The sequence below is a fragment of the Anolis carolinensis genome, chromosome 6 (genome assembly GCF_035594765.1).
Source record: "Anolis carolinensis isolate JA03-04 chromosome 6, rAnoCar3.1.pri, whole genome shotgun sequence".
NCBI classification, from domain to species: domain Eukaryota; kingdom Metazoa; phylum Chordata; class Lepidosauria; order Squamata; family Dactyloidae; genus Anolis; species Anolis carolinensis.
The window spans coordinates 10970173-10996003 of NC_085846.1; the positions used below are offsets into that span (position 1 = coordinate 10970173).

Here is a 25831-nt window from a genome sequence, read left to right on the forward strand (position 1 = left end):
TCAAGGCAGAATAACCCACAATATCTGCTTTAAACTGGGTTATCTGAGGCCCCTTCCACACAGCTGAATAAAATCCCACATTATCTGCTTTGAACTGGATATATGGCAGTGTGGACTCAGATATCCCAGTTCAAAGCAGATAGTGTGGGATTTGCTGCCTTGATATTCTGGGTTATATGGCTATGTGGAAGGGCCCTTAGTCAAACTGAAATGTCAGTCCAATATACAACTCTTGCCAAATCCAAAAGACAAAATCCAGCAAAATTATCAGGTATTCATGGGAAGCCCAAAAAGAATGATGAGAATTACATTTTTGACAGAGAGATTTTGAGAAGCTGAAATGTGTCCAGAGGAGGGTAACTAAAATGATCAAGGGTCTGGAGAACAAGCCCTAAGAGGAGTGGCTTAAAGAGCTGGGCATGTTTAGCCTGCAAAAGAGAAGGCTAAGAGGAGACATGATAGCCATGTACAAATATGTGAGGGGAAGTCATAGGGAGGAGGGAGCAAGCTTGTTTTCTGCTGTCCTGGAGACTAAGACGCGGAACAATGGCTTCAAACTATAGAAAAGGAGATTCCACCTGAACATTAGGAAGAACTTCCTCACTGTGAGAGCTGTTCAACAGTGGAACTCTCTGCCCCGGAGTGTGGTGGAGGCTCCTTCTTTGGAGGCTTTTAAGCAGAGGTTGGATGGCCATCTGTCGGGGGTGCTTTGAACATGATTTTCCTGCTTCTTGGCAGGTGGTTGGACTGGATGGCCCATGAGATCTCTTCCAACTCTATGATTCTATTCTATTATTCTAAGTAAGCTCCATCATAGTCAACCACAAAATAATAATTACTGTACGTTTCCACATCATAATCCCATTGTTTACTCCAAGGCTGGAAAGATAAACATTCACTGTCCATTGTTTGAAGGCCAGATCTTTGCTGCATTAGCTATTTTATAGACATTCATTTCAAGAATATGGCAAGCTTATGTCAGTATATATGATGTTTGTATGTCATGGATTTCCCTTTGTTCTTTTCTTTCCATCTTTCTTTGTCTTTCCCTACATCATATTTTGAAAACTAATTGAAACAAAATTCTACCAGTTCTCTTAAATACAGCTATATAGTTGTATTAAACCTTGATATACGATTCAAAATATATCATATGTTGTGCATGTAAAAACTACTTTTCCCACAAATTTCTTTCAAAACATCTGGATCAAAATGTGAGTGTTTGGAATTGTCATGTTATTGCTAAAAATAGGGTCTAAACCAGGCATGGGCAAACTTGGGCCCTCCAGGTGTTTTGGACTCCAACTCCTACAATTCCTAACAGCCTACTGGCTGTTAGGAATTGTGGGTGTTGAGGTCCAAAACACCTGGAGGGCCCAAGTTTGCCCATGCCTGGTCTAAACACTTTACTATGTTCTGTATTTGGATGGCTTTTGAAATAAGTATTCAAGGGGGTCTCATAAATATTTAAAACATTTTTATCAATACTTACTTCAGCTTTTTGTGTATATTGTTAGTTCTGGATAAAATACTTGCTGAAACATGTTGAACTGCTCTTATTTATTTTGTGATGTAGAAAATTGTCTTTATTCTCTATTCTTTCCGTGTTATTTCCTCATCTGGTGATAAAGTTACTGATATAGAAATAATACCCAGAGCATGTCTATTTCACTTAACTAACCTGTGCAATTGAACTTTCAACTTGTTGTTTTGGAGGGATTTCTCTAACACCAGGATACATAAGAAACATATGCAAGCCAGGCTTTGAAACTGCAAGGCTATTCAATGCTAATCAGGGTGACGAATTTCAACATTCATGCTTGGCTCAGGCAGACAAAAGTTCTTTTTCTCACCCTGAACATTATTCCACAGATATATAAACCCCACTTGCCTAGTTTCCAACAGACCTCACAACCTCTGAGGATGCCTGCCATAGATGTGTGTGAAATGTCAGAAGAGAATGCTTCTGGAACATGGAAAACTCACAGCAACCTAGATGTAAGCATTTTGGGGGTTTAAAATGCAATGCCATGTTAGGATTTCTGCCAAGATGGGATCCAAACCAGCTTACAATACAGGTCAAAAATAAGACAGGAAAAGCAGTATGTGGTACAAAAATTGAACATGCATAAAATATCACTCCAATTAAAACATTAACTTAAAAAGTTTTTGATAATACAACATACATTACATATGGGTTTGTGTTGAGATCTAGTTCGTGTTAAAATCTGGATTGTAGGAGAGAAATAGGTGAGTATTTCAAGACTCATTTCCCCAGCTCCAGTCTAAGCCTTAGCTCCCTGTCTGCTTTCCTAAATTTAATACCGGTATGGTTCTCCAATTTTCTTTGGAAGGAGGGGCTCTTTCTGTCTGGAAACTAACAACAGTTTTCAACCTTCTCTTTGTATTTTTCACATTATCAGACACAACTGATGGCTTCTATGCGAATGAACTGGGAAATTTGCCCTACATTTATGCTTAAATCTTAAGAAAGCTACTTAAATTGCATAAGCCAAGCAGGTGAACATGTTCAGCACCATGGACAGCTCCTCTTGAGTTCAATGCAAACCTTGGGATGCATTTACTGTCCCACTGTCCGCAAAGCCATCAGCGACTCAAGTTCCCCTTGTTCTGATAATAATTGCCATTTCTGTACCTTAATAAGAATAAAAATGTTGTTCCATCCACATGAAGATTCATTAGAAGGACTGAGATGATTTGGAGAGAAGGATGTCAGGATTTTCACACTGTACGCTTGTATGCAGGGTTGATACAGCAAAGACATAGGGGATCTTATTCCTTGAGATGCAGTTTTTAAACTAATAGTGGAAGTGAACCTTGGGGATGTGTCCCATTGGAATAATTCCATTTTGCACTAAAGCAACATCCCTTAAGAGACGCCATAGTACGTTATATCTCCCTTCCTCCAAATTCTTGTTTTCCAAAGTTTTACCCATTATAAAGAACTAAAATATTCCAGGACCACAGAAACATAAGAGATCTAGTGTTGTTTTGACTATGTTTAGTACTGCTCCTGTTGTCATTTTTTTTGTTAATAATGACTGCCATTATTAATGTAGCTTTCCTAAAAAAAAATTCCTCATACTGCTGCCTAAAATGAATTAAAATTGTACAATATGTAGAAACATGTCAGTCTCTGGTTATAAGTTTGTAAGGTGGAAGAATTGGCACCAACAAAATTCATCAAGAAAGAGAACAAACAAATCTGAATTTTTTTAAAAAATGTATTTTATTTTGTTTTTTAAATTGTAATATTGATGTTTATTTTTAGGACCTCCCCTCCCCCCAAAATAAATGATTACATTATGATTTTAGGATGCATCATGTAATTTGCCTTGATGAAATACTTTTCCATGAAGTTTACAAACTGGCAGTAGGTACGTAGTAATTCGTATATAAATACAACTGCTCATGATAGTTAATTTTTTACATTTATTTTCTAAGTTACATGTACTACGTCTAGTTATATGTAAGGAATGATAGGTGACATTTTCATATTTTAAAAAGAAAATATGGAAACTGGTATGGTGCCATTTTTATTGCTTTGGGGTGCATTAACCATGTTCACTATGTTAGCTTTATGGGAACCCTGGAGACATCACTTTCAGCTGATTGAATACAACTTTAATCGCCTTTCTTCATCTTGGTGAGCTTTATTTCAGGCTTCTTTGCTTGCCAAGCACACGGATCCACCTGCCGCTCAGGTCTCACTATTTGTGGCTGGCAAGGCAATAATTGTGACGAAATGATAATCATGCGTAGTTCACGCTTGGCCAAGTCCACACACTGTCTTGCCAGAGAAAATATATGCCACGTCGATAAACAATACATAACCAGAACTTTTACTCTTTGAAATGCAGAGCAACATATATACATTTATATGAGCATTTGCATTAACTCACACAATGTCCATTTTAAGAGAGCTCAAATAGTCCTCTCTTGATAAGCTCCCTCCCAACTATTGAGCTCCAGCAGAAACTGCAACTGTATCTAAAACTCCCAGGCTGAGTTGGCTCCCTGGGTGTGGCCCAGCCAATCAGCTTGGTGCTTTGCAATTTTCCTGTTCTCACACACACCAACTGATTTTTACATGCTGTAATAATGACTTCTCCCATTTCAAGGATAGCAGCACACCTTTTAAACAGAAATCTTTTCAATCCTGCCTTCAAACCCCTTAACAGAAACACCTTTCTTAAGGTGACACTGGGGCCATTTGCACTTAAGCCACTTCCATTGAAATAGAAGTACCTTTCTTAAGGTGTCACTGGAATCGTTTGCACTCAAGACCCTTGACTCAAACAGAAGCACCTTTCTTAAAGCGACACTTTCCTTGGGGCCATTGGCACTGAGATTTCCTCCCATTGTCCCTCCAGGACTTTGATTATTTATCTTCCATATCGTAGGAAGTAGTTTTAAATTAACCCTCATCTTACCCAGCCCTTTGCATTGGTGATCATAGGAAGCAGTTCAAAAATAATCCTGATGTTTCCCTAAGCCTCTGCATTGACAATCTGGGAAAATGGGCATTTTAGCTCCTACCACACAGCATCATTGTTTCATTTACAAGCAGGCAATAAAAGTGGGGCCACGGTGATTAACATCACAGTGGGAAATTGGGCATTTACCTCATCTCTATGTGGGGGAATTTAACAATAAGTCACTTGCCAATCAACTCAGGAATCATTGGAAAAAATCAACATTTTAGAAACAGCAAGATACCTCACCCAAACAGTTGAAACTTGCGTCGTGTGAAGGGCACAGTGAGTTGCCGTTTCTTAAATGTGTAGAAACACTGATTTTATTTTTTGATGATGTCAGTGGTCTCTCCTCTGTTGAAAAAACCAGATTTAGATCATTTGGTTCCCTCCAGCTACCGCCCAGTTTCGAATCTTTCATTTCTGGGCAAGATGATTGAGAGGGCAGTAGCGGTGCAGCTGCAGCAGTTCCTAGACGACACAGCCGGACTGGATCCTTTCCAGTCTGGCTTCCGTGTGGGGCATGGGACAGAGACTGTATTGGTTTCCATCACAGATCATCTCCGATGCCAGCTTGACCGGGGCAGGTCGGTGTTGCTTGTGTTATTGGATCTCACAGCAGCATTTGACACAGTCGACCACAATCTTCTGACCCACCGCCTTGCCGTTGCTGGAGTTAGGGGGACAGCTTTAAATTGGCTGGCCTCCTTTCTTCACAACCGTGGACAGCGAGTGGAGAGGGGAGGCCTGGTCTCTGAGAGGTCCCCTCTACATTGTGGGGTTCCACAGGGGGCCATTCTCTCCCCTCTGTTGTTTAACATCTATATGCAACCACTTGCTCAGCTGGTCCGAGATTTCGGGCTCGAGTGTTATCAATATGCTGACGACACTCAGCTTGTGTTAAAGATGGAAGGCCAACCGGAGTCTGTACCCGACAGTTTTCACCAGTGCCTTGAGGCCATTATTGGATGGTTGCATTCCAGTAGGTTGAAGGTGAATCCAGCAAAGACGGAGATCCTATGGCTGGGCCGACAGGGCAGTGGGGATATCCAGTTGCCAACCCTGGATGGCGAAGTGCTATGCCCGTCTTCACTAGTAAAGAGTCTGGGAGTCCTCTTGGACCCTTCACTGACAATGGAGGCCCAGGTCTCCGCCGTTACCAAAACTGCATTTTTTCATCTTCGGCAGGCTAGACGGCTAGCCCCCTATCTATCTAGGGACAACCTGGCTACAGTGATCCAGGCTACAGTCATCTCGAGACTGGATTACTGTAATGCCCTTTACATTGGCCTTCCTGTGTCGGTGATCCAGAAGCTCAAATTGGTGCAAAATGCAGTTGCCCGGCTCCTTACGGGAGTCCCGATAAGATGCCACATAACACCAATCTTACGGCAGCTGCACTGGTTACCAATTGAGCACTGGATCACTTTCAAAGTGATGGCACTTACCTTCAAGGCCTTACATGGTCCAGGGCCGATGTACCTGAGGGACCACCTCACCCCCTACAAACCCCAGAGATCCCTCCGTTCTGAGGACCAAGACCTTCTGGAAGTCCCCAGTTTTAAGACCTTGCGTCTAACTGCAACTAGACGCAGAGCCTTTTCAGTAGTGGCGCCATCTCTGTGGAACACCTTGCCACCTGAAGTCCGTGCCTTGCGGGACTTGTTGGCCTTCCGCAGGGCATGTAAGACACACCTGTTTCGGCAGGCTTTTGAGTTCGGTTGCTGACGTTTTAAAAGGTGCTTTTAGGATGTTTTTAAGATTTTTTTTTAAAAAAATGTTTTTAAAATGTTTTTTAAATTGTTGATTTTAGCCGGTTCTTGTAAGCCGCTCCGAGCCCTAGGGGAGTGGCGGCATATAAGTTTGAAAAATAAATAAATAAATAAAATAAATAAATATGTAGGAGAATTAGCAAAGTGACCAGTATTGGGACTAATGCACAACAGGAAAGATAGGGTGGAATATAAATAAATGTATTGTTGATGATGATGATGATGATGATGATGATGATGCATAACAAGACTAATGTGCAGTAATCCCAATTCCTATCGCTATGGAGTATTGCACTGGTAGAGACTGACGCTCACCAGGATATTCTTGTCAATGTCTTATTATGCATCATTGCAATTCACTAGCAGGGTTTCTTAGCAATGGAGTTGCACACATGGGATAAAATCTCTCCTACTTGATTCTGGATAAAGCAGTGTTATCTATTCAAATTGGTTGGTTTGGGTTATAACTCCCCCTTTCATTTCTATTTAGAATTGTGCCTTTGGAAAACGCTCATCTCAATGTTCTCCTTAGCAATCTGCCCAGTGCCTCTTTGACTTGATCGTTCCTCAGACAGTAGATCAGAGGGTTCAAAAAGGGTGTGATGGTAACATAGAAGACTGATATTGCCTTTGTGACTTCAGACTGGCTTTTCCTACTTGGAATTAAGTACATCCCTCCAACTGAGCCATAGAAAAGTGTCACCACCAGCAAGTGCATAGATATAGTGGAGAAGGCTTTCCTACGGCTCCCTTGGTTAGAAGATTTCACCAGTGTGCAAATCACTTTGCCGTACGAAAATACAACACATGTGACGTTGCTTACAAAGATTGCATGCATAGCCATTTGGCAGACAAGAGGAACTTTTCCAAGTGGAGGACAAGCCAAGTTCATAATTGGAACAGGATCACATACAAAATGGTCAATGATGTTGGGTCTACAGAAGGACAACCTAGAGATCAAAGTCACTGGAACAATGTAGCCCAGGAAGCCAAGGATCCAACAAGTGGACACCAAGGCATAGCAGAAGTTTGGGGACATGATTTGGGAGTAATGCAGTGGGTGGCAGATGGCCAGGTACCGATCCAAAGCCATGGCTGAGAGGAAGAAGAATTCAGTGCTGCCCAGAGAGAATAAAACATAGAACTGTAGAAAACAAGCATGGAAAGAGATGTTGCTATGAGAGGAGGCCAGATCGAACAGCATCCGGGGCACTGTGGTGGTCACATAACACATCTCCAGCCAGGAGAAGTTGCTGAGCAGGATATACATGGGAAGCTGGGCCAAATGGGCATCTAATAACACAAGTGCTATAATAGTGATGTTCTCAGCTAAAGTAATTACATAGAGGATGGTGAAAACAATGAAAAGCAGTAATTTCTTCTGGTGCTCCGCTCCAAATCCCACTAAAATGAATTCTTGGATTGTAGTGCCATTGGCCAACTCCATCTGGAAGCAAACAAGGGAATCAAGACTGAATGTCATGTGGAAATATAGAGCATTTTGTATATGATATCTGTCGTGTACAGGCTGACTCAGTTGAGATAATTAAGTTCTCAAAGTGTGGAAAGATAAATGAATTGCTAACTGACTATACTACAGACATTATTAGATCTGAGAAGTAAGTGTCCACACAATACATTCATAGCTAAAGCACTTCAAATACTTTAGAGGGCTTCATCCCATTTGTCAATATACAACATCAATCTATCTTGGGTGAGTTTGTCTCCTATTGGCTCTTAGACCCAAATATTTTCTAACCTCCCTCCTTATAAGATCATCCTTGAAGCTGTTGGCAATATTATAGCTGCAGAATACATTTTCTGGGAATATATAAATACTTCTCAAATAATGAAGATTTCCCACTGCAAATATCAGCATTGTCAAAGCATGACAGCACTCATCAATACCTATTGACCTATTTTTGCACTGGAAAGCAAAAACTGCATATATCCTCTTCTGACAATGCTGCAGGACATTCCTTCTGCCAACCCCAGGTTTCAAATAATTATTTTTTGGTTTGATAACTCTATGATCAATTCATGAACTACTCAAAGTGGTAGCCGATTGACTAGTCTCCAAGGCATTGGCTGCCAGTCTCTGATGAGTTTTCATGGAAGTAAAACCAGCTGTAGTCAATAGTCAGGACTATAGCACAGAGCTCTGATATATTTGGGGAGGGAAATCCCCATTCTCCAACATCAGAGAGCTTAACGTACACTGGCATGTCATAACAAAGACAAACAGATAAAATAAATGTACTTACAAAATTGCAGAATTTAGACCACTTTTAAGTCAACTAACTCTGAATACATCCTGGACTCTTGCCGCAAATATTTGGTTCCAAATTCCAATGAGACATCTTCCCTATGCCTGTTTCTAAACACAGGCAAAAAATGCCAAGCTGAATCAGTCCATGATTGATGTGATTTTTAAAGAGTAAATCTAGGGTCATTCATCATATATTTGACCCTTATTATACTGCTAATAGGGCTGTCTAAGGTACAGCTCTGAAGCATTGGCACAATCTCCTGATACCTTCAGTCTTCTCCAAACTTTCAACCCATCACAATTTTAAGATGGTCTAGCAAATGTTCCATGGAAATTACATCTGCTATTGTCCCTTGGAAATAAGCATGGCATTAACCACATCCCGTTTACATATCCCATTTCAGTTTATTTTGCTTTGGTATTTAATCCCATTTTCATACCTGAACAAAAGTTAGAAGGTTGGTCCATCCAGCAGAAGATCCACTAGACAAGTTTTTACAGAATTATAAGAGAAAGATGCTGATGTCTCTCCATGAGGTGGATGCTTGTCCACAAAATCAGAAGGGCATTGTAGGCTAAACTATGGACTTCTTGTTAGAAAGTCTCACCAAACATATTCACACATTAGAGCTCCAAGGGCTTCAATTAGTTCTTCTGACTGGAGTTTTAAAATCAGTGATGGAAATGAGCTTGGAGAATGTTCCTCATGGGAAAAAAATCCACTCTGTACTAAAATAACGACTCAGGGGAGATAGCGTCACCCATATGACAACGTTTCTCAGAGGAGAAAGTGAATGATCATATAAAATAACTTTATTTCCTGCCTTACAAAAGAAACCCATATTCTAAATAGTCTAATATCTGACAAAACTAAAAGTTTTGGGATTTTTTAAGATGCAGTTTGATAAGGTCTTTAGCCTTTTCTGTCAAAAGTGCCTCACCAAACTATAACTCCCACACTTCCATAGCATTGAAAGTGGGATTAAACTGCATTTATTCTATAGTGCAGATGCACCCTAAATTCTCTTATTTCAAGGGATCATTCTTCACACGGATTACTAGTGGGGATGCAGAATTGACCCTTCTTGGTAGCTTTCCATATCTTCTCAAACTCCTTTTCAAGGAAAGCTAGTTTGGCAACCGTTTCTTTTTATCTTTCCTACAAAAAGCAAACCCTTCTTTTATTATGATAGGCTTTGGGGCAGTGAAGGTTTTTTAAAGAAAGGGCTAATTGTTACTAATTCAATTCCCTTTTCATGTTGAACTTTTGTGTGCCTTAGCTGTCAGTTTAATGCCTATATTAATTTGATTACTCATGGGAATAATACCTAATATATATCATATCAGGACATGTGATTCATGTCATTTTAGAATGCAGTTACTAGGAGGCACACCCGGTAATAGTATGGCGTGAATATCCCTGATCCGAAATGCTTGGAAGCAGGAGGATTTGAGATTTCATATTTTTTCACATGCATACACAACCTTGGAGATGGTGCCCAAATCAAAACATGAAATTTCTTAATATTTCATATAATTTTTGCATGAAAGAAACTGTGCAACTAAAAAGCAAAAGTGTGACTATCTCAGCTTCCCTTGTGGATAATTTGGGAATTTTAGAGTAGTTTTGAATTTGGAATCCCTGATATGGGATGCTTGATCTGTGCCTGGATTAGATTCAATCAAGAATTTGCCCTTTCTTGTTCTTCTCTTGTTTAAGAGAAATGGCAAAATTGTTGTCTAGCTTCCATCCATGGAGGTTCTTCATCCCGGGCAGAGCTCTCTTTGGACAACTGTTGTGATGTAGCTATTTGGAAGCAATACCCCTTGGGCTTTGAGAGGAAATGCCCACTCTCTGGATAATAGTGAACTACACTTTATCTAATCCTTTCCTGAATTGAATATCTCTGGATGAGAGATAAATATACACGGCTTATATTTAATCCTGTCTTAATGTTTGCATATTTTTGTATTTTAAATTGTTAAGCCACTTTGAGTCTCCTTTAGGAGAGATAAGGTAAAGGTAAAGGTTTTCCCCTGACATTAAGTCTAGCCATGTCCGCCTCTGGGAGTTGGTGCTCATCTCCATTTCTAAGCCGAAGAGCCGGCGTTGTCCGTAGACAACTCCAAGGTCATATGGCCGGCATCATGGCATGGAGTGCCCTTACCTTCCTGCTGAAGCAGTATCTATTGATCTACTCATATTTGCATGTTTTCGGGCTGCTAGGTTGGTAGAAGCTGGGGCTAACAGCAGGAACTCACCGCGCGCGCCCCCCCACCCCAGATTCGAACCACCAACCTTTCGGTCAGCAAGTTCAGCAGCTTAGCAGTTTAGAATCATAGAATCATAGAATAGTAGAGTTGGAAGAGACCTCATAGGCCATCCAGTCCAACCCCCGGCCAAGAAGCAGGAAATCGCATTCAAAGCACCCCTGACAGATGGCCATCCAGCCTCTGCTTAAAAGCCTCCAAGGAAGGAGCCTCCACAACAGCCCGGGGGAGAGAGTTCCACTGTCGAACAGCCCTCACTGCACCACCGAAGGTTCCTTGGAAGAGATAAAGCGAGGTATAAATAAATATAATAAAATTTATAGTAATTTTTTTTCATGTCAGGAGCAACTTGAGAACCTGCAAGTCACTTCTGGTGTGAGAGAATTGGCCGTATACAAGGATGTTCCCCAGGGAATGCCCAGATGTTTTTTCAAAAAAACATTTTACCATCCTTGTGGGAGGCCTTTCTTGTGTCCCCACATGGGGAGCTGGAGCTGACAGAGGGAGCTCATCCGCACTCTCCCTGGGTTGGATTCCCATTGGAAACCTTCAGGTCAGCAACCCAACCTTCAAGTGAGCAGTCCTGCCAGCACAAGGGTTTAACCCATTGCGCCACCGGGGACTCCTAAAAATAATGAGTTACAGCATTTATATGGTTTCGGCATGGTTCATGAATGTACAGTTCGTGCAGTGTAGCCTGATCCAGTTAGAGACTTTACACATGATTTTAAAATGTATTTATTTTGCAAAGAAATGTTTATCTCACTTTTCTAGGTACACATGCTAGTATGCACACTGATGTAAAATTACAATGCAATATAGAATGCTGCATTCTGTTTTCAAAAAGGCAATAGAAAAGGGCAGGCAATAATATGTAATAAGAGAAGACAAAGAGCTGAGCAGACTTTGCCATTCACATGATGCAGCCTGCTCAGGGTTTGGCAACTTGTGAACTACAAAAGCAATAATAGCAGGAGTATTACCTTTGTGGCTGACCTAGCATCCCACCTGATGTTCTCTAAATATCTGTACAAGACCATAAGAGTCACTCATCTGTGTATGGGGATGCCCAGGTCACTGAGGAGAGAGGCAATACAGTTTACCATAAGTGATAAAACGGGTCTTAATTTATTCATAAGGCAAGGCTAAAAGGCATATTTATTAGATTTTCACAGAGCATATAAAATTGCCGAAGCATAAGTATGTTATAATCTATAACTCAGAAGTTAGATTCACTAAGAATCATGGCTACGACCAAATTTAATTCAAAAGTATATGTTCAAAAGTATCTTTCCTTTCCCTCATTTGGATAATCTGTCTCTTTCCCCACTGTGCAAATAGTTTACTTGATTTTCTTCCAGACTCCTTTTGAGAGCTCTGATGTAGCCCAATACATCCCAAGGAAGTATCTTTTGCCCTCTGTCTCCTTTTTATTATTAATAATAATAATATTGTTATTGGAATGTATGTAATGATGGCAGAAAATGAGATTTTTAAAAGATGTCATCCCTACCTGGATATGTTTTTCCATCTCTCCGGTCTCTTTTTTCCTCCCTCTTGTACAAATGTATATGTCAAACTTTTGTGCTTGAATTCAGAATAAAAATGTCGAAACTCTTTAAAAAAGAAGTATCTGATCACTTCCTTGTTAGTGCAACACTGAAGCTTTTAAATCTGTTTGTTAGTGCAACACTGAAGGTTTTAAATTGCTGTTTGATGTTGTTTGATGTTGTTTTATGTGGCCATAATGTTTTAATTTTACTGATCTGTTTTAATCTATGTTGTTCGGGCTTGTCTCCATGTAAGCCGCTCCGAGTTCCTTCAGGGAGATGGAGGTGGGATACAAAAATAAAGTTGTTGTTGTTGTTGTTGTTGTTGTTGTTGTTGTTATTGTTATAAGCTCCTGCAGGTTTTAGCTTGCTTGACTTTTAAATGTGTTATCCAAGGTACTGAGTCTGTTGGGACATAGGGTTCAGTGCATCAGATAGCACTGTCCAGATTAAAATCCAGAGTGGATTCAAAAACTCATTAATATGAAAGCCATCATATACCATGGTCAAAAGCTGGAAAATGAAGATAAACAATAGTGTCTGCAGTAATGAAATAGAGGTTTTATTAAATATGGCATCATAGCACAAGACACTCACCCAACATGGCCCAAACTATTTTGGTGGTTCTTCCTCCATTGGAGGGAAATCCATTTTTAATTCCAAATTAAGAACTCTCCCCTCTTTTCTCCTGCTTTTTTAAATGTACCACTTTTTTCTCAAAAACCTGAGCAGAGCTTCTTTTACCTGATCATTCCTCAGACAGTAGATCAGAGGGTTAAGCAGAGGAGTGACCGCAGAATAGAAGAGAGTCATTATTTTAGTGCTCTCGGTATGGCTTTCCCCACTGCGCCCTCCTACATACATGGCAACCACGGATCCATAGAAGATCGTCACAACAGCTACGTGGGACGACACTGTAGAAAAGCCTTTGACAACCGTACCTTTACTGGATGCTTTCACAAGTGTGAAAACCACACTTGCATAGGAGACCACAATAAAGAAGCAGGTGGACAGGAGCACAGAAGAAGTGACAATGTAACAGAAGAGGGGAAGGTGCCCCAGTGGCGGGCAGGCTATTAGCAAGCAGTTGGCCAGAGTCACACGCAAAGTGGTCAAGGGTATTGGAACCACAGAAGGACAACCTGGAGATCAAAACCACTGGTGCAATATACCACAGGAAGCCAATGGCCCAACAAGACCCCACCAGGGTGTGGCAGAAATCTCGGGACATGATTTGAGTGTAGCGCAGTGGGCGGCAGATGGCCAAATAGCGGTCCAGGGCCATGGCAGAAAGGAAGAGGCATTCGGTGGTGCCAAGGGAAAAGAAGATGTAAAACTGGAGGAAGCAAGCATGGAAGGAGATGAATCCACCTGGGATAGCTAGGTCAAAGAGCATCCGTGGCACGGTGGCACTCACATAGCACATCTCCAGCCAGGAGAAGTTGCTCAGAAGCATGTACATGGGAAGGTGGCCCAAGAGGTCATCTTGAATGACCAGCATGATGATGATGAAATTCTCAGCCAAAGTGAGGATGTAGATGACTATGAACAAAATGAGAAGAAGCTGGCGTCCCTGTGGCCGAACTCTGAAGCCAACCAGGATGAAATCTTGCCCTGTGGTTTCATTCAGCAGCTCCATGTGGCAAGCACGGTCTCAATCTGCTTCTCAATTTTTCAGCAGTAACCTGAGATGTCTGATCTGATGCTTGATATGATGATACAATGTGAGATACCTTCGTGATAGATTGTGCAGCTGTTTCCAGTAAAAGTGCCACTGCCTGTTAATTTGCAAAAGAATTCATTTTTATTCTGTTATGAGTTTCTATACAAACAAATGAAGCATCAGAGATCAAGGCTGAGCTGACTAATTTTTCACCGCCTGTTCCTTTTGACTAGCAATTTCTTCATTGCATGTTTGTAAAACTTCCTAGCAATGGTTCACATAGACAACTATGAACAAATATGTATTACATCTCACACTTGGTGAGAGCTTGGACCTTTATCTTTGCAGAACATCCTATCAACCAGCAACCACAAAAGGTCCATTAGAAGCTGACTGACCACCAACACTCCACTGTGGCTTATCCTTCCTTCAACTCCAACCCAACTTCCAGTAGTTGAAATAAGTAGTAAAGCACAACCCATATTTATTTTAATAAAGTCTTCATCTTCCAGAATGGCAGAAAGTTACCAGAATCTTTAGATATGTCCTTCAGAGGCTGAATCTTAACAAGTCTAAACCCTCTCTAAGATAGCCACCTCATACACTTTTGATATGGTAATAAATCAGTGATTCTGTACCTCATTTCCACACTGTGAGATGCTCCAGCCAACCAAGGACATGAAGTTTCAACATTTGAATATATTCTCCTTGAAATTGTGTCCTCTATCCACAATTGACATTGGTTCTGGGGAGAAGAAAGCCTGCAATGAAGGATGAAGTTGGACATCTCAGATGTGGGTTTCAAACAGTGTCAGAGTCTTTTATTTTTAAATAGCTTCCTGGAGCCTTCATCTAAGAAAAGGCATCCCTTGAGAACTTGGCCTATTGAGGTTAGTTCTTTCCATCATCAAAACAAAACCTCTCCAGAGATACAGAAGAGCTGGTAATTTAAGAGTATGGATGGCAATGTATTACGCAGACAAGGGCAATTCCAATATCCTAGGCCAACATTAGAGGTCACCATCCTATAATAGAGCCAAATGCAGCCCTATGAGGAATCCAACTCTGACTTCTGGGATTGCTCTATTTCTTATTACAATAGAATTTAGACATCACACATTCTGAAAGTTTGAATAAAGGCTTAGTTAGTAACAGTAAGAATTTCTTGTTAAAATATGATGGCAGTCTCATATCCTCCAAGTTTCTTGATTTGATACAGATTTTCTATATGTGCTTGCTTATGTATTTGTGTGTTATCCCTTTAGTCCTTGTGATCTCTTCCAGCTTTAGGTTTCTATAGTTCCATTTTTTCACCTGCTTTTAAAATGGCCCGGTTTCACTCTTCTCTGCCTGATTTCCTTCCTTGTCCTCGGTTTACTTGAATAGCTGCAAGCTGAGTTCAAAGGGCAAAAATGTTGTGGCCAATAGGAATGGTTTATTTTAAGGAAAACCAGCTGGAACTGACTCTAGCGTGGATTGCTCCAAAAGGCACTAGAGTAGAGGACAAAGGGCTGTCCTCCTTTATTTATACATTTTCAGGATACCGACAAATAAAGAACATACTTCTACATATGTATCATCATCACTACGTCACGTTACATGTCATAAAAAGTTCATTTTACCTTTTCTGCATACATGGGGTATATATAAGCATGTCTCAGCATTTTCCTATCTAAGGCATTCTGAAAGCGGTTTGCAGCAAGTTAGAGATAACTAGGGCTCAGCTATAGACATCAATCAGGGGCCTATTTTGACCTGTCAGGGGAGAGAAGTCCACTATCCCTCCATTAGCCGTACCAGGGACCATCTCGCACTGGAATGTATAAATAACAGGTCTCCCTTCTCTTCCCTGTCCTGCCAGCTTGCGCATCTCCAAGAATCGAACACACAAAAAGGCTGGTTTTTCCACATTTCCACAGTGCTTCTAATGTGTATACAATAAAGGTAAAGGTTTCAGCCATGTCTGACTCTGGGGGTTGGTGCTCATCTCCATTTCTAAGCCAAAGAGCCGGCGTTGTCTGTAGCCACCTCCAAGGTCATGTGGCTGGCATGACTGCATAGAGCACCGTTACCTTCCCGCCGGAGTGGTACCTATTGATATACTCACATTAGCATGTTTTCGAACTGCTAGGTTGGCAGGAGCTGGAGCTAACAGCGGGCACTCAGGCTGCTCTCGGGGTTTGAACCTGGGACCTTTCGGTCTGCAAGTTCAGCAGCTCAGTGTTTTAACACACTTTGCCACCGGGGTTCCATGTGTGAATATCTATATTTTCCATTCCCTATCAAAATTAGTTTGCACTCAAGCCATGTATTGATGCAAAAGAAAACCCCAGCATCATGTATGTATTGATAAGATCTAAGCTGATGGTAACTGATCAAGAGAGAGACCTTGAGATTTTGGCAGTATCAATTATGGGCAACTGCAGGGGGGCATTCCTCAAGGGTCACATTGCAGCACAGTGGAAGTGGGTAAAGATTGCTTCTGGCCACCAATTTGGTCAATCTTTATCTGGATTATTTTGTTTGGGGTGGAATTGGGGGCTCTTTGATAGGAGGGAAGGAAACTAATGCATTTGCAGACATTTGGGGACTGCATTTGGTCTGTTTTGTGTGAAAGCTACCAGGAAAGCAGCACATTTTTAAAAATTGGTCATCTGGAGGGCTTGAGTAGACTTCAGGGAACATGTCTTGAAGTCCCAAGGGTTGTATTCTGTGGCCCATACTTTGCCCACCAGTCGTATTTGTGGCTTCTGCAAAACAAATATCAATTTGAGGTTGGCTGTCATTAGAAAAAGAACCCAAAATAACAGTATCATAATGCTCATGGAACTCTGATCACCACGTCTAAAACTAGTATTTTGGAGCCAGAGAAAATGGTCATCAAAATAAGCAATAAGGTAAATGCCCAAGAGAAACCAATGTTGGGGAAATATGGAAGGAGGAGGGAAGAAGTGGGACATTTTAAAAGCAGCTGACACAACAGAAGATTAATTGGGACTGTCCTACAAATCAAGACAATGGAAGATCATGCATTTGAATCAACATGTTGACCAATTTAGGAATCATCCTTAGCATTTCAGGCTGTAAAAAAACAAAAACAATTGGTGGCAGCAAGATTATGAGCTCAATATTTTGGCAACTATCAAAACAGAGTGAGGAAGACTGCCACTCAGTTTGAGGACCCGAATCTAAAGCATAAATGTTTTGGATGGAACATTATCCCGATATAATCCATCCTATGATGTGATAGTGAATGTTACCACCTACTCTTCTGTTCCAGCTGTAGATGCAGATATTGTATCCTGAACTAAGACAGTCTGTGAAGTTAATTCTGCTAGTCTTTCCTGAACCTAAAGTAATTCAACTTTCATTTTTGCCTGGCTTCTTCTCTTGAGTACCCTGCATAACAAGTGAATTATGTATGTAATCAATAAAACAACACATATCCTTTTTACAAAATGTGTCAGACTGTCCAGTGATTCTTCTATTGATATGTGTCTTTAATTCATGTTTGCCCACATGCACCAGGAATTAAGAAATCAGCCTATCTCTAGACTGAGTCTGAATCAACACTGCCAAATCATGCAGTTCAAACGGTATGATTTGGCAGATCCAGCCTGGATAAGGTTTACATGTCTAAAATCAAAATCCATTTCTTCCATTCATGTTTCTTCCTGAGGATTGGAGATCACATGTGAGGGATTGGAAACAGCCATCAGCTGCTTCTTGAGTGAGAGGAGAACAGATCTCTGTCAATAGCAACTATATCCTGGAACATACAACATCAGCAAGCTACTCAAAGATTCTCAGTCATATTTTTTGTTCTTCAATGTGCAATAAAATAATCAGAGTAAAAGTAAAAAAATGTTTATTTATTTATATATGAGGAAGAAATGAACAAACTGGACAAAGCAGGAACAAGAACAATGCCTAACTATAGGTTTTCGCAACAATTGCCCTCCTATACCAACGTGACCAAATACGGTTCCCTTTTTCTTTCTGCTGAATATATCTACAAAGTGAATGATCCTTGTTTTTTAAGATCCTACAATGTAGGTGTTTAACAAGGTAGATTGCCATTATCCTATATGAGATTTCCATATGCGTAAGCAAGCACTGAAGTGTAGTTTTGGGCACTATGCAGTGACTCCTGGCCTGACCTCCCTAATTTGTTTTCTTTTATTTATTTTATTGACAGTATTTATATTCCGCCCTTCTCACCCCGAAGGGGACTCAGGGCGGATCACATTACACATATAAGGCAAACATTCAATGCCTTAACATAGAACAAAGACAAGACAAATGTGGGGCTCCGAGCTGGCCTCGAACTCATGACCTCTTGGTCAGAGTGATTTGTTGCAGCTGGCTGCAGCTGGTTGCTCAACAGCCTGCGCCACAGTCTGGCCCAATTCCCACTTAACATGAAGCAGCTGTTGTGATTGACAGAAGTCTGTTTCCCTGTCATTTAGTACATGTCTGGAGTGCCATTTTCATTCCTTTCTGTGAGCAATCTTTGGTGCAACTGGCAGAAACAGGGCCCCAATCACAATTCCCCATTTCCCAGAAATCACTCACATAAGGAAAGGTGGGAACATCAGTTACTCGCTTCCTGAGTGACCAGGGAAGAGACCCCCTCAATCACAGTAGCTGCTTCCCATGCAAGTATGTGGTAACTGAGGAATGGTCCCTACATAACACTTCATTTAGGGGCTATGTAGAGACTGGGAATACATGACAATGAAACTTCAGGTTATACACTCGTAATTGCCACAGAGGATTCTTTGTGTGCCATCATAGCAAAGACAGACAATTTGTCTTTGGAGATATATTGCTTTGGAGGCTAATGAGGGATTCACAGTCCCAAGAGCCGTCAACTGCATATCAGAAGTGTTCAACAGGGAGAAAATAGGGCAGAAAATGTATAGATGCCAGCAGCTCTTAGCTGGATTCCTGAGTAAATTTCTGAAGGCTTTATTATGGGAACTCGGTTCTGAGGATGCATCTATAACTGTACAATTATAACTGACACCACTTTAACTGCCATGGCTCAAAGCAGTGGAACTGCTGAAATTGTAGTCTTTTAAGGCACTAACACTCTTTAGCAAAGAAGACTGAATAGCTTGTCAAACTAAACTCCCATGATTCCATAGTATTGAGCATGGTAGTTAAAGTGGTGTCAAAGTGCATTCATTCTACAATATGGATACACCCTAAAATGAGAAAATTGCTCTCAAGGTGCTACTCTAATTTAGCTTTATTCTAGGGAAGAGATGAACCAAAACTAGTGGGAAAGAAGAGATGAGAAAACGTCCCCAAGGGTATTTGTTTACATCACAGAGGTGTCAAGATGAGTAGACAAGAAAAGGACACTTTGGGCCACCCAAACTATGAACTGGGTGACTCTAAGATTTCTTTGAGACTTCGGTGCTAAGCAATGGCGCACATCTGACATGCTGAGCATAAGCTTTGAAGCATTTTCTGTTCCATCAGAGAGCTGGATTTTTTAACCAACCCATCAACACTGTGTAAAACTCTTGATTCCTCCTGAACAACTTCTTTATTTACTCATCTCTTCAATAATGAGGTAATGATTTTTATTTTATTTACTTTCCCCCCTCCATTTTTCCATCTGTTAGAGAAGCACCAGAAAACTCAAAGCGAAGTATTAGTCCTCTTCTGCAACCCTCTGTGGTTGCCGATCTCTCTACAGAAATACTAAGAAGCCAGAGACTCTTTTGAAAAGCAAATGCTGTATTGGGCTCTACACCACTCATCGGGATGGACAGTCGGCTATCTTTACCAATGATTGCCCAAAGGAAAAGTACGAAGTGTGACATGAGGGTATGGAGCTTGCATCTTTTTGCTACATCCAAAGTGATATTGTTGCACTTAAAGACCAACTAAGAGAACAAAGTTGGAAGCATAAGCTCTCACAGACTGTTTACTTCTTCAAATGCATGGTGTTGAAACCAGGTATCATCAGAAGTAAGTACACTGTGGAATTGGGGGGGAGGGGTAGCTTAAAATCTGTCATAAAGTATGATATAATGGTACCTTTTGAGGTGTGGGCACATCCCTATGGTCCTTATGACCACAGAGTTTAAGAAAATGGGCAGCTTTGTTTGTTCCTTGCTACTTGTGTTAAATAATACGTGCATTTATGTTTATGTTATTGTTGAACCCATGCATTAGTCATGTTTGATATGCGCATTTTTGTGCATGTTCAAACTTTATTTCTATATTGCCCTATCTCCCAAAAGGGATTCAGGGCGGTGAACAACAAAAGATCGGCAAACATTCAATGCCTCAGAAACATAACATAACAATTCAAATAACAATTATGTTTTAAAAAAGGAATTTCACCTAGTGTCGCTTGTTACCTGATTGTATGACAAGTGACACTCTCTAAAATTCCTTCTTCTATGCAACTACTTAAAGATACAATAGCTCTCTCCAGTTTTCATTCTAGCAACCCTATTGTACAAACACCATATCTTCCATTCCCATTCCTCAGAAACAATCATTTGAAGTATACAGTGCAAAATCCCGGAGGTTTATTAGGCTTGTGCTGATATACTGCCTATGTTTTAAGTTGCTCCTCATTGGACTGCAGCCTATGTAGCTGTCAGCAATGTTCCCTCTCCTGGAGAGTATGGAAACCATATGATTAAGTTTAGACCGGATGACAGAATAGTGGAATTCCCTCTCATTTTGTTTGCGGAAGTAGTCTCCGTGGTGGTTGACAGTGTAGTCCACAGTTCTAAGGGATGTCAGTGAACCAGTAGAATTTGCCCTAGAGCACTGGGAAGATTGGGAGAAGCTGACCACCCACTAGAAGAAGTTGAGATAGACTTTCTAGAAACCGGAGATCCTTCTTTAGAAGACACCCTTTGATCAGGTACAGTCTGATTCACAGCCAGGTCCACAGCCTGCCTCTGATTTGTCTGAGTAGTGGCACTCTTGAACTGAACAACTGTCTGTGTGCCCACTATTCTAGAGCGAGTTGTTGTCTGTGTGGTAGCAGTTGCCATTAAAATACTGGTTTGTGTGGCACAGTTGGAGAGTTCTGCCATGGGCTTCTCTTCCAATGGTTCAGTCGAATAGCTGACTGTTTCTTTAGATTTTGCTAAGGCTTCAGTAGTATTGTGCAGGTCTTCATCACCATTAAGGTATGAGCATTTAGAAATGAATCTTCCTCCATGTTATTGTTGGGCCCACACATTTGTCGAAAATTTTAAAACCCTCATTCTATCCATCCCAAGGAAGCTATTTAAAGACTCTTTAATGATTGTCAATTTGCTTTGGGTTGATTTTGTTTTTGTTTTTTATTGTATCTGATTGTTTTATTTTGCAATTGTATTGCATGGTTTTGTGATTTGTTATTAATCCTTCCACTTATGCATGTATGTGTAAATAAAAACCACTGGTTTTTAAATAAGATAAGATATTTGGGAGGAGCTGACTGATCTTGTACCTGATATAGCTTTTTTTAAAAAATAGAAATGACCACAACACCGGGTTGCTGTAAGTTTTCCGGGCTGCACGGCCATTTTCCAGAAGCATTCTCTCCTCATGGCCATAAAGCCCAGAAAACTCACAGCAATCCAGTGATTCCAGCCATGAAAACCTTCAACAACAGACCACAACACCATTTCCAGTTGGCTAACAAACAACACCATTGGGATATTAAACTACTCTGTATATGGTCAATTGCACATCCCTACTATTTTAAAGCATAATTGTATTTTTTTTCTCTGTGGGGTATCAAGTTGGAAGGTGTAGTCAACCCAAATGTAAGTGAGGACAATCTCTGTTGACTGTGGCTAGATCTACACTGATCATATAATGTAGTTCTTCTGGAATATATGGCGGTGTAGATTCAGCCTGTGAGACATTACATTGACCAAATTAGCCACTAACTACTGTGTTTCCCCAAAAATAAGACAGTGTCTTATATTATTTTTTACTCCCAAAGATGCGCTAGGTCTTATTTTCAGGGGATGTCTTATTTTTTAATGAAGAAGAATTCACATTTATTGTTGAACAAAAAAATGAACATTTATTATATACTGTACAGTAGTTGTCATCACAAACCAGCATAACCAGACAAACTGTGAATCCTTTCAAGAATTTCTTCTTACTACCATTATTTCCATGTACAACTGGTATGTACATTTACCAATCCTGCATGCTCTGGTGTTCTGTTTGGCAGGCGCTAGGCATGCTTCCAAACAAAAATTGCTAGGTCTTACTTTCGGGGGAGGCCTTATATTTAGCAATTCAGCAAAACTTCAACTAGGTCTTATTTTTCGGGGATGTCTTATTTTCGGGGAAACAGGGTAGGACTAAAATGGAAGGGAAAAGAAAGAAGGGCCAACCAAGGGCAAGATGGATGGATGTTATCATTGAAGTGACTGGCTTGATCTTGAAGGATATGGGGTTAGTGAAGGCTGACAGGGAGCTCTGGCATGAGCTGGTCCATGAGGTCACAAAGAGTCAGAAGCAACTGAACGAATAAACTACAACATGACTAATATAAAATAGGAGATAGCATGGGATGCAAATGGGACATAGTCTTTTGGTGGATGTTTGGTTACAGCAGATAAGAACATGTTAATCTTTCTTGGTATATACCATATATACTCGAAGATAAGCCGAGTTTTTCAGCCCTTATTTATGAGCTGAAAAAGCCTCCCCCGGCTTATAATCGGGTCAAGGTCAAGGCCAACAACAGAACTTGCGGGCTATTGCTTGCAATATGTGATCTATTTCTTTCTTCTCCCTACCAGTGTGTTTTCTTTTGTAAAGACTCCCTCGCTCTTAATCAAGGGAATGTTTTGCAAAGAGAAAGATACCCTTGAAAGTCAGGAAGAAGAAAAATATATTTTCATTAATCTTATGAAAGCATTTTCCCCTGAAATATTTATTAAACTCTCTTACAGATATATAGGCATTAACCCCTTGCAAGCTGTTGCCATCTCTATGTACCTTTATATGTGTATATATCAATATACATTAATTTTATATATGAATTTGCCCTCATATGTTTGTAGGTCTTTGCAAATCCTTTATACATATAGATCCATGTACCTGTGTATCTGTAACCATACAGATACATTATTTTTATATATGAATTTACCCTCATATGTTTGCAAGTCTCTGCAAATATCTATATAAAGAGAGATGTCTGGATAGATATGAATATATTCTTACCTACCTATATATAGGGCTATATGTCTAGATAGATATGAATATATATATATATGGCTTGCAAATATTGTAGGGGAAATGCACACACACACAGAGGGATTTGCAAACGTTTCAGGGGGAAATGCATATGTGAAATTAGTATCTATAATTATAGATCTATATCTAGCTCTGCATTATTTATATAAGCATTGAATGTTTGCCTATTACTATGTTGGAAGCCGGCCTGAGTCACCATGGGGAGATAGGGTGGGATCCAAATGAAGTTTTTATTATTATTATTATTATTATTATTATTATTATTATTATTATTATTATTATTATTATGTTATTGTTGATACCACATTGTTTTTGTCGCCCTTACCTTTCCACTTATAGAGCTAGTTTATTGTTTTTCTTTGAAATATGGTAAATATTCAAAAAAAATTAACCTACTGATGCCTCAATTAATGAAATGAAATTTTATTGGTATCTATTTTTATTTTGAAATTTACCCATAGCTGCAAGTATAACCCTCGGCTTATACTCGGGTCAATAAGTTATCCCAGTTTTTTGTGATAAAATTAGGTGCCTCGGCTTATATTTGGGTCGGCTTATACTTGAGTATATATGGTAACTATGATTCCATTATGTTATTTCAGATGGAGTTGGCCAACGGGAGCACAGTCAAGGAATTCATATTGCTAGGATTTGGAGTTGAGCAGCACAAGCGGCACCTGCTTCTCCTCCTCTTCACTGTTCTCTACGTACTCGCTGTGGCCGAGAACCTCACCGTTATTGCCCTGGTGCTTGTCGACACCCACTTGGCCCAGCTCCCCATGTACATCCTTCTGAGCCACTTCTCCTGGCTGGAGGTGTGTTATGTGACCACCACGGTGCCCCGGATGCTTTTCGACCTAGCGTTCCCCTATGGAGTCATCTCCTTCCATGCTTGCTTCCTCCAGTTCTATATCTTCTTCTCTCTTGGTTTTACTGAATGCTTCTTCCTCTCCGCTATGGCCTTGGATCGATATTTGGCTATCTGCCACCCATTGCGCTACCCACAGATCATGTCCAAAGTCACTTGCTATGCCCTGGTGGCTGTTTCTTGGGTCTGTGGCTTCCTGGGTTACATTGTCCCACTGACTTTGATCTCCAAGTTGCCCTTCTGTGGCCCCATCATTGACCATTTTTTGTGTGATCCTGGACCACTTCTGTTACTGGCTTGCCCTCCTCTGGATAGTGCTACCTTTATTTGGCAGTTTTCCATGAGTGTTTTGCTTATAGTAGGCAATTTTTTGTTTGTGTTGCTGTCCTACAGTGTTGTCATCTTCACCCTGATGAAGCCCTCCTACCAGGGCAGTCGGAAGAAGGCATTTTCCACCATTTCCTTCCACCTAGTAGTCGTGACCCTCTTCTACGGCCCAGTGATAGGGATGTATGTGACTCCAGATGGAGAAAGCAACTTCCAATTGGCCAAAATAATAACAACCTTCTATACGGCTGTTACACCTTTCCTCAACCCCCTGATTTATTGCTTGAGGAATGATCAGGTGAGGGAAGCAGTATGGAGGTTGTTGAGGAAAAGGGAGAAATGGATGAAAAGAAAAGTAATAATGGAAAAGGGAGGAAAAGAAAGACCCAATGTAATATCATAAAATGAATGCATTTTCGGAAGAGGGGAGAGAAACTCAACACCTGGCTCAGCAAGTAGTTTGAAGTGATATGAAACCATCTATCTGTATGGCTGACTGCTGCTTTTTTTCTTGGCCTGGGATAGCCTTGGGAGCTCATTGTTGGCTAGGTTGTTTTGAACAGGCAATGGGTTTCTACTAACAGCATGTTACATGCCCATTGACTGGCAGGCAACACACTCACACACCCAAAGTGGCCCAGATGTGATTTCCACTTTAGTCAGAGTGCTTGGTATTTAAGAAGGCATCAGAGTAAGCTCTCTTCAGTTCAAGTTTTATTGCATTGACCCTCCCAACTTCAATAAAACAAGAAAAAACAGAACAGAGAATGGAAGACTTTACTTGCATTGGAAAGAAAAGGTGATGGGAAGAATGAAAACACACTGTCTCTTTTTAGTTGAGAACTATATCCTGAAATTCAGAGGAATTTCTGTAAATGCCCTTGAGTTTTCAAAACAATGAGTCCAGAAGTAGTCGGTCTTGGTTTTCCACCCGCTGGCTCTGAGTTGGTCATCTTGGGGAGATGCCTTGAACATGAAGGGAATGATGGCTTCCAAAATAGAAACAGCATCTTGAATCAATCACACACACCCTGGGATCCCACCTTGAACTTATCACCATCTATGTGTCCATAATTTCATTCATGTGAGTGGGTCATAAGATTCTTGCTGTCTCGTGCTGCATCCTGATTTTCCTGGACCTTGTGTGTCTGGGAAATTGGATAGCCACCTTGGCTTAGACTGGACTGGTCTGGATAATATATGGGTTATTGTTGTGTGTTTTCAGGTTGAACTTGACATAGATTTATCTCAGCAAGGTTTGTTAAGAAATTTGTCATCATTTTCTTTGAATGCTAAGGGACCATGACTTACTCAAAGCCACTCTGAAAGTTCTGAGTAAGGGTTTGAAAGCTGATCTCCCAGTGTTGTA

At 40.6% G+C, this 25831-nt stretch overlaps 2 protein-coding genes and 1 pseudogene across 2 annotated transcripts; 1 reads left to right on the forward strand and 2 right to left on the reverse strand.

Annotated features, from left to right (window-relative positions):
- Positions 1–6686: 6686 nt before the first annotated feature.
- On the reverse strand, positions 6687–7997 carry LOC107983139 (olfactory receptor 11H6). Its single transcript, XM_016995359.2, has one exon. It carries the CDS (start codon positions 7749–7751, stop codon positions 6780–6782), a length of 972 nt encoding a protein of 323 aa, XP_016850848.2. The 5' UTR covers positions 7752–7997; the 3' UTR covers positions 6687–6779.
- A 3563-nt stretch (positions 7998–11560) lies between these two features.
- LOC107983146 (olfactory receptor 11G2-like) lies at positions 11561–15295 on the reverse strand (annotated as a pseudogene).
- An 8562-nt stretch (positions 15296–23857) lies between these two features.
- LOC100565279 (olfactory receptor 11H6-like) lies at positions 23858–24875 on the forward strand. Its single transcript, XM_003230486.4, has one exon. The coding sequence runs from the start codon at positions 23858–23860 to the stop codon at positions 24863–24865; it is 1008 nt and encodes a 335-aa protein (XP_003230534.4). The 3' UTR covers positions 24866–24875.
- Positions 24876–25831: the final 956 nt, after the last annotated feature.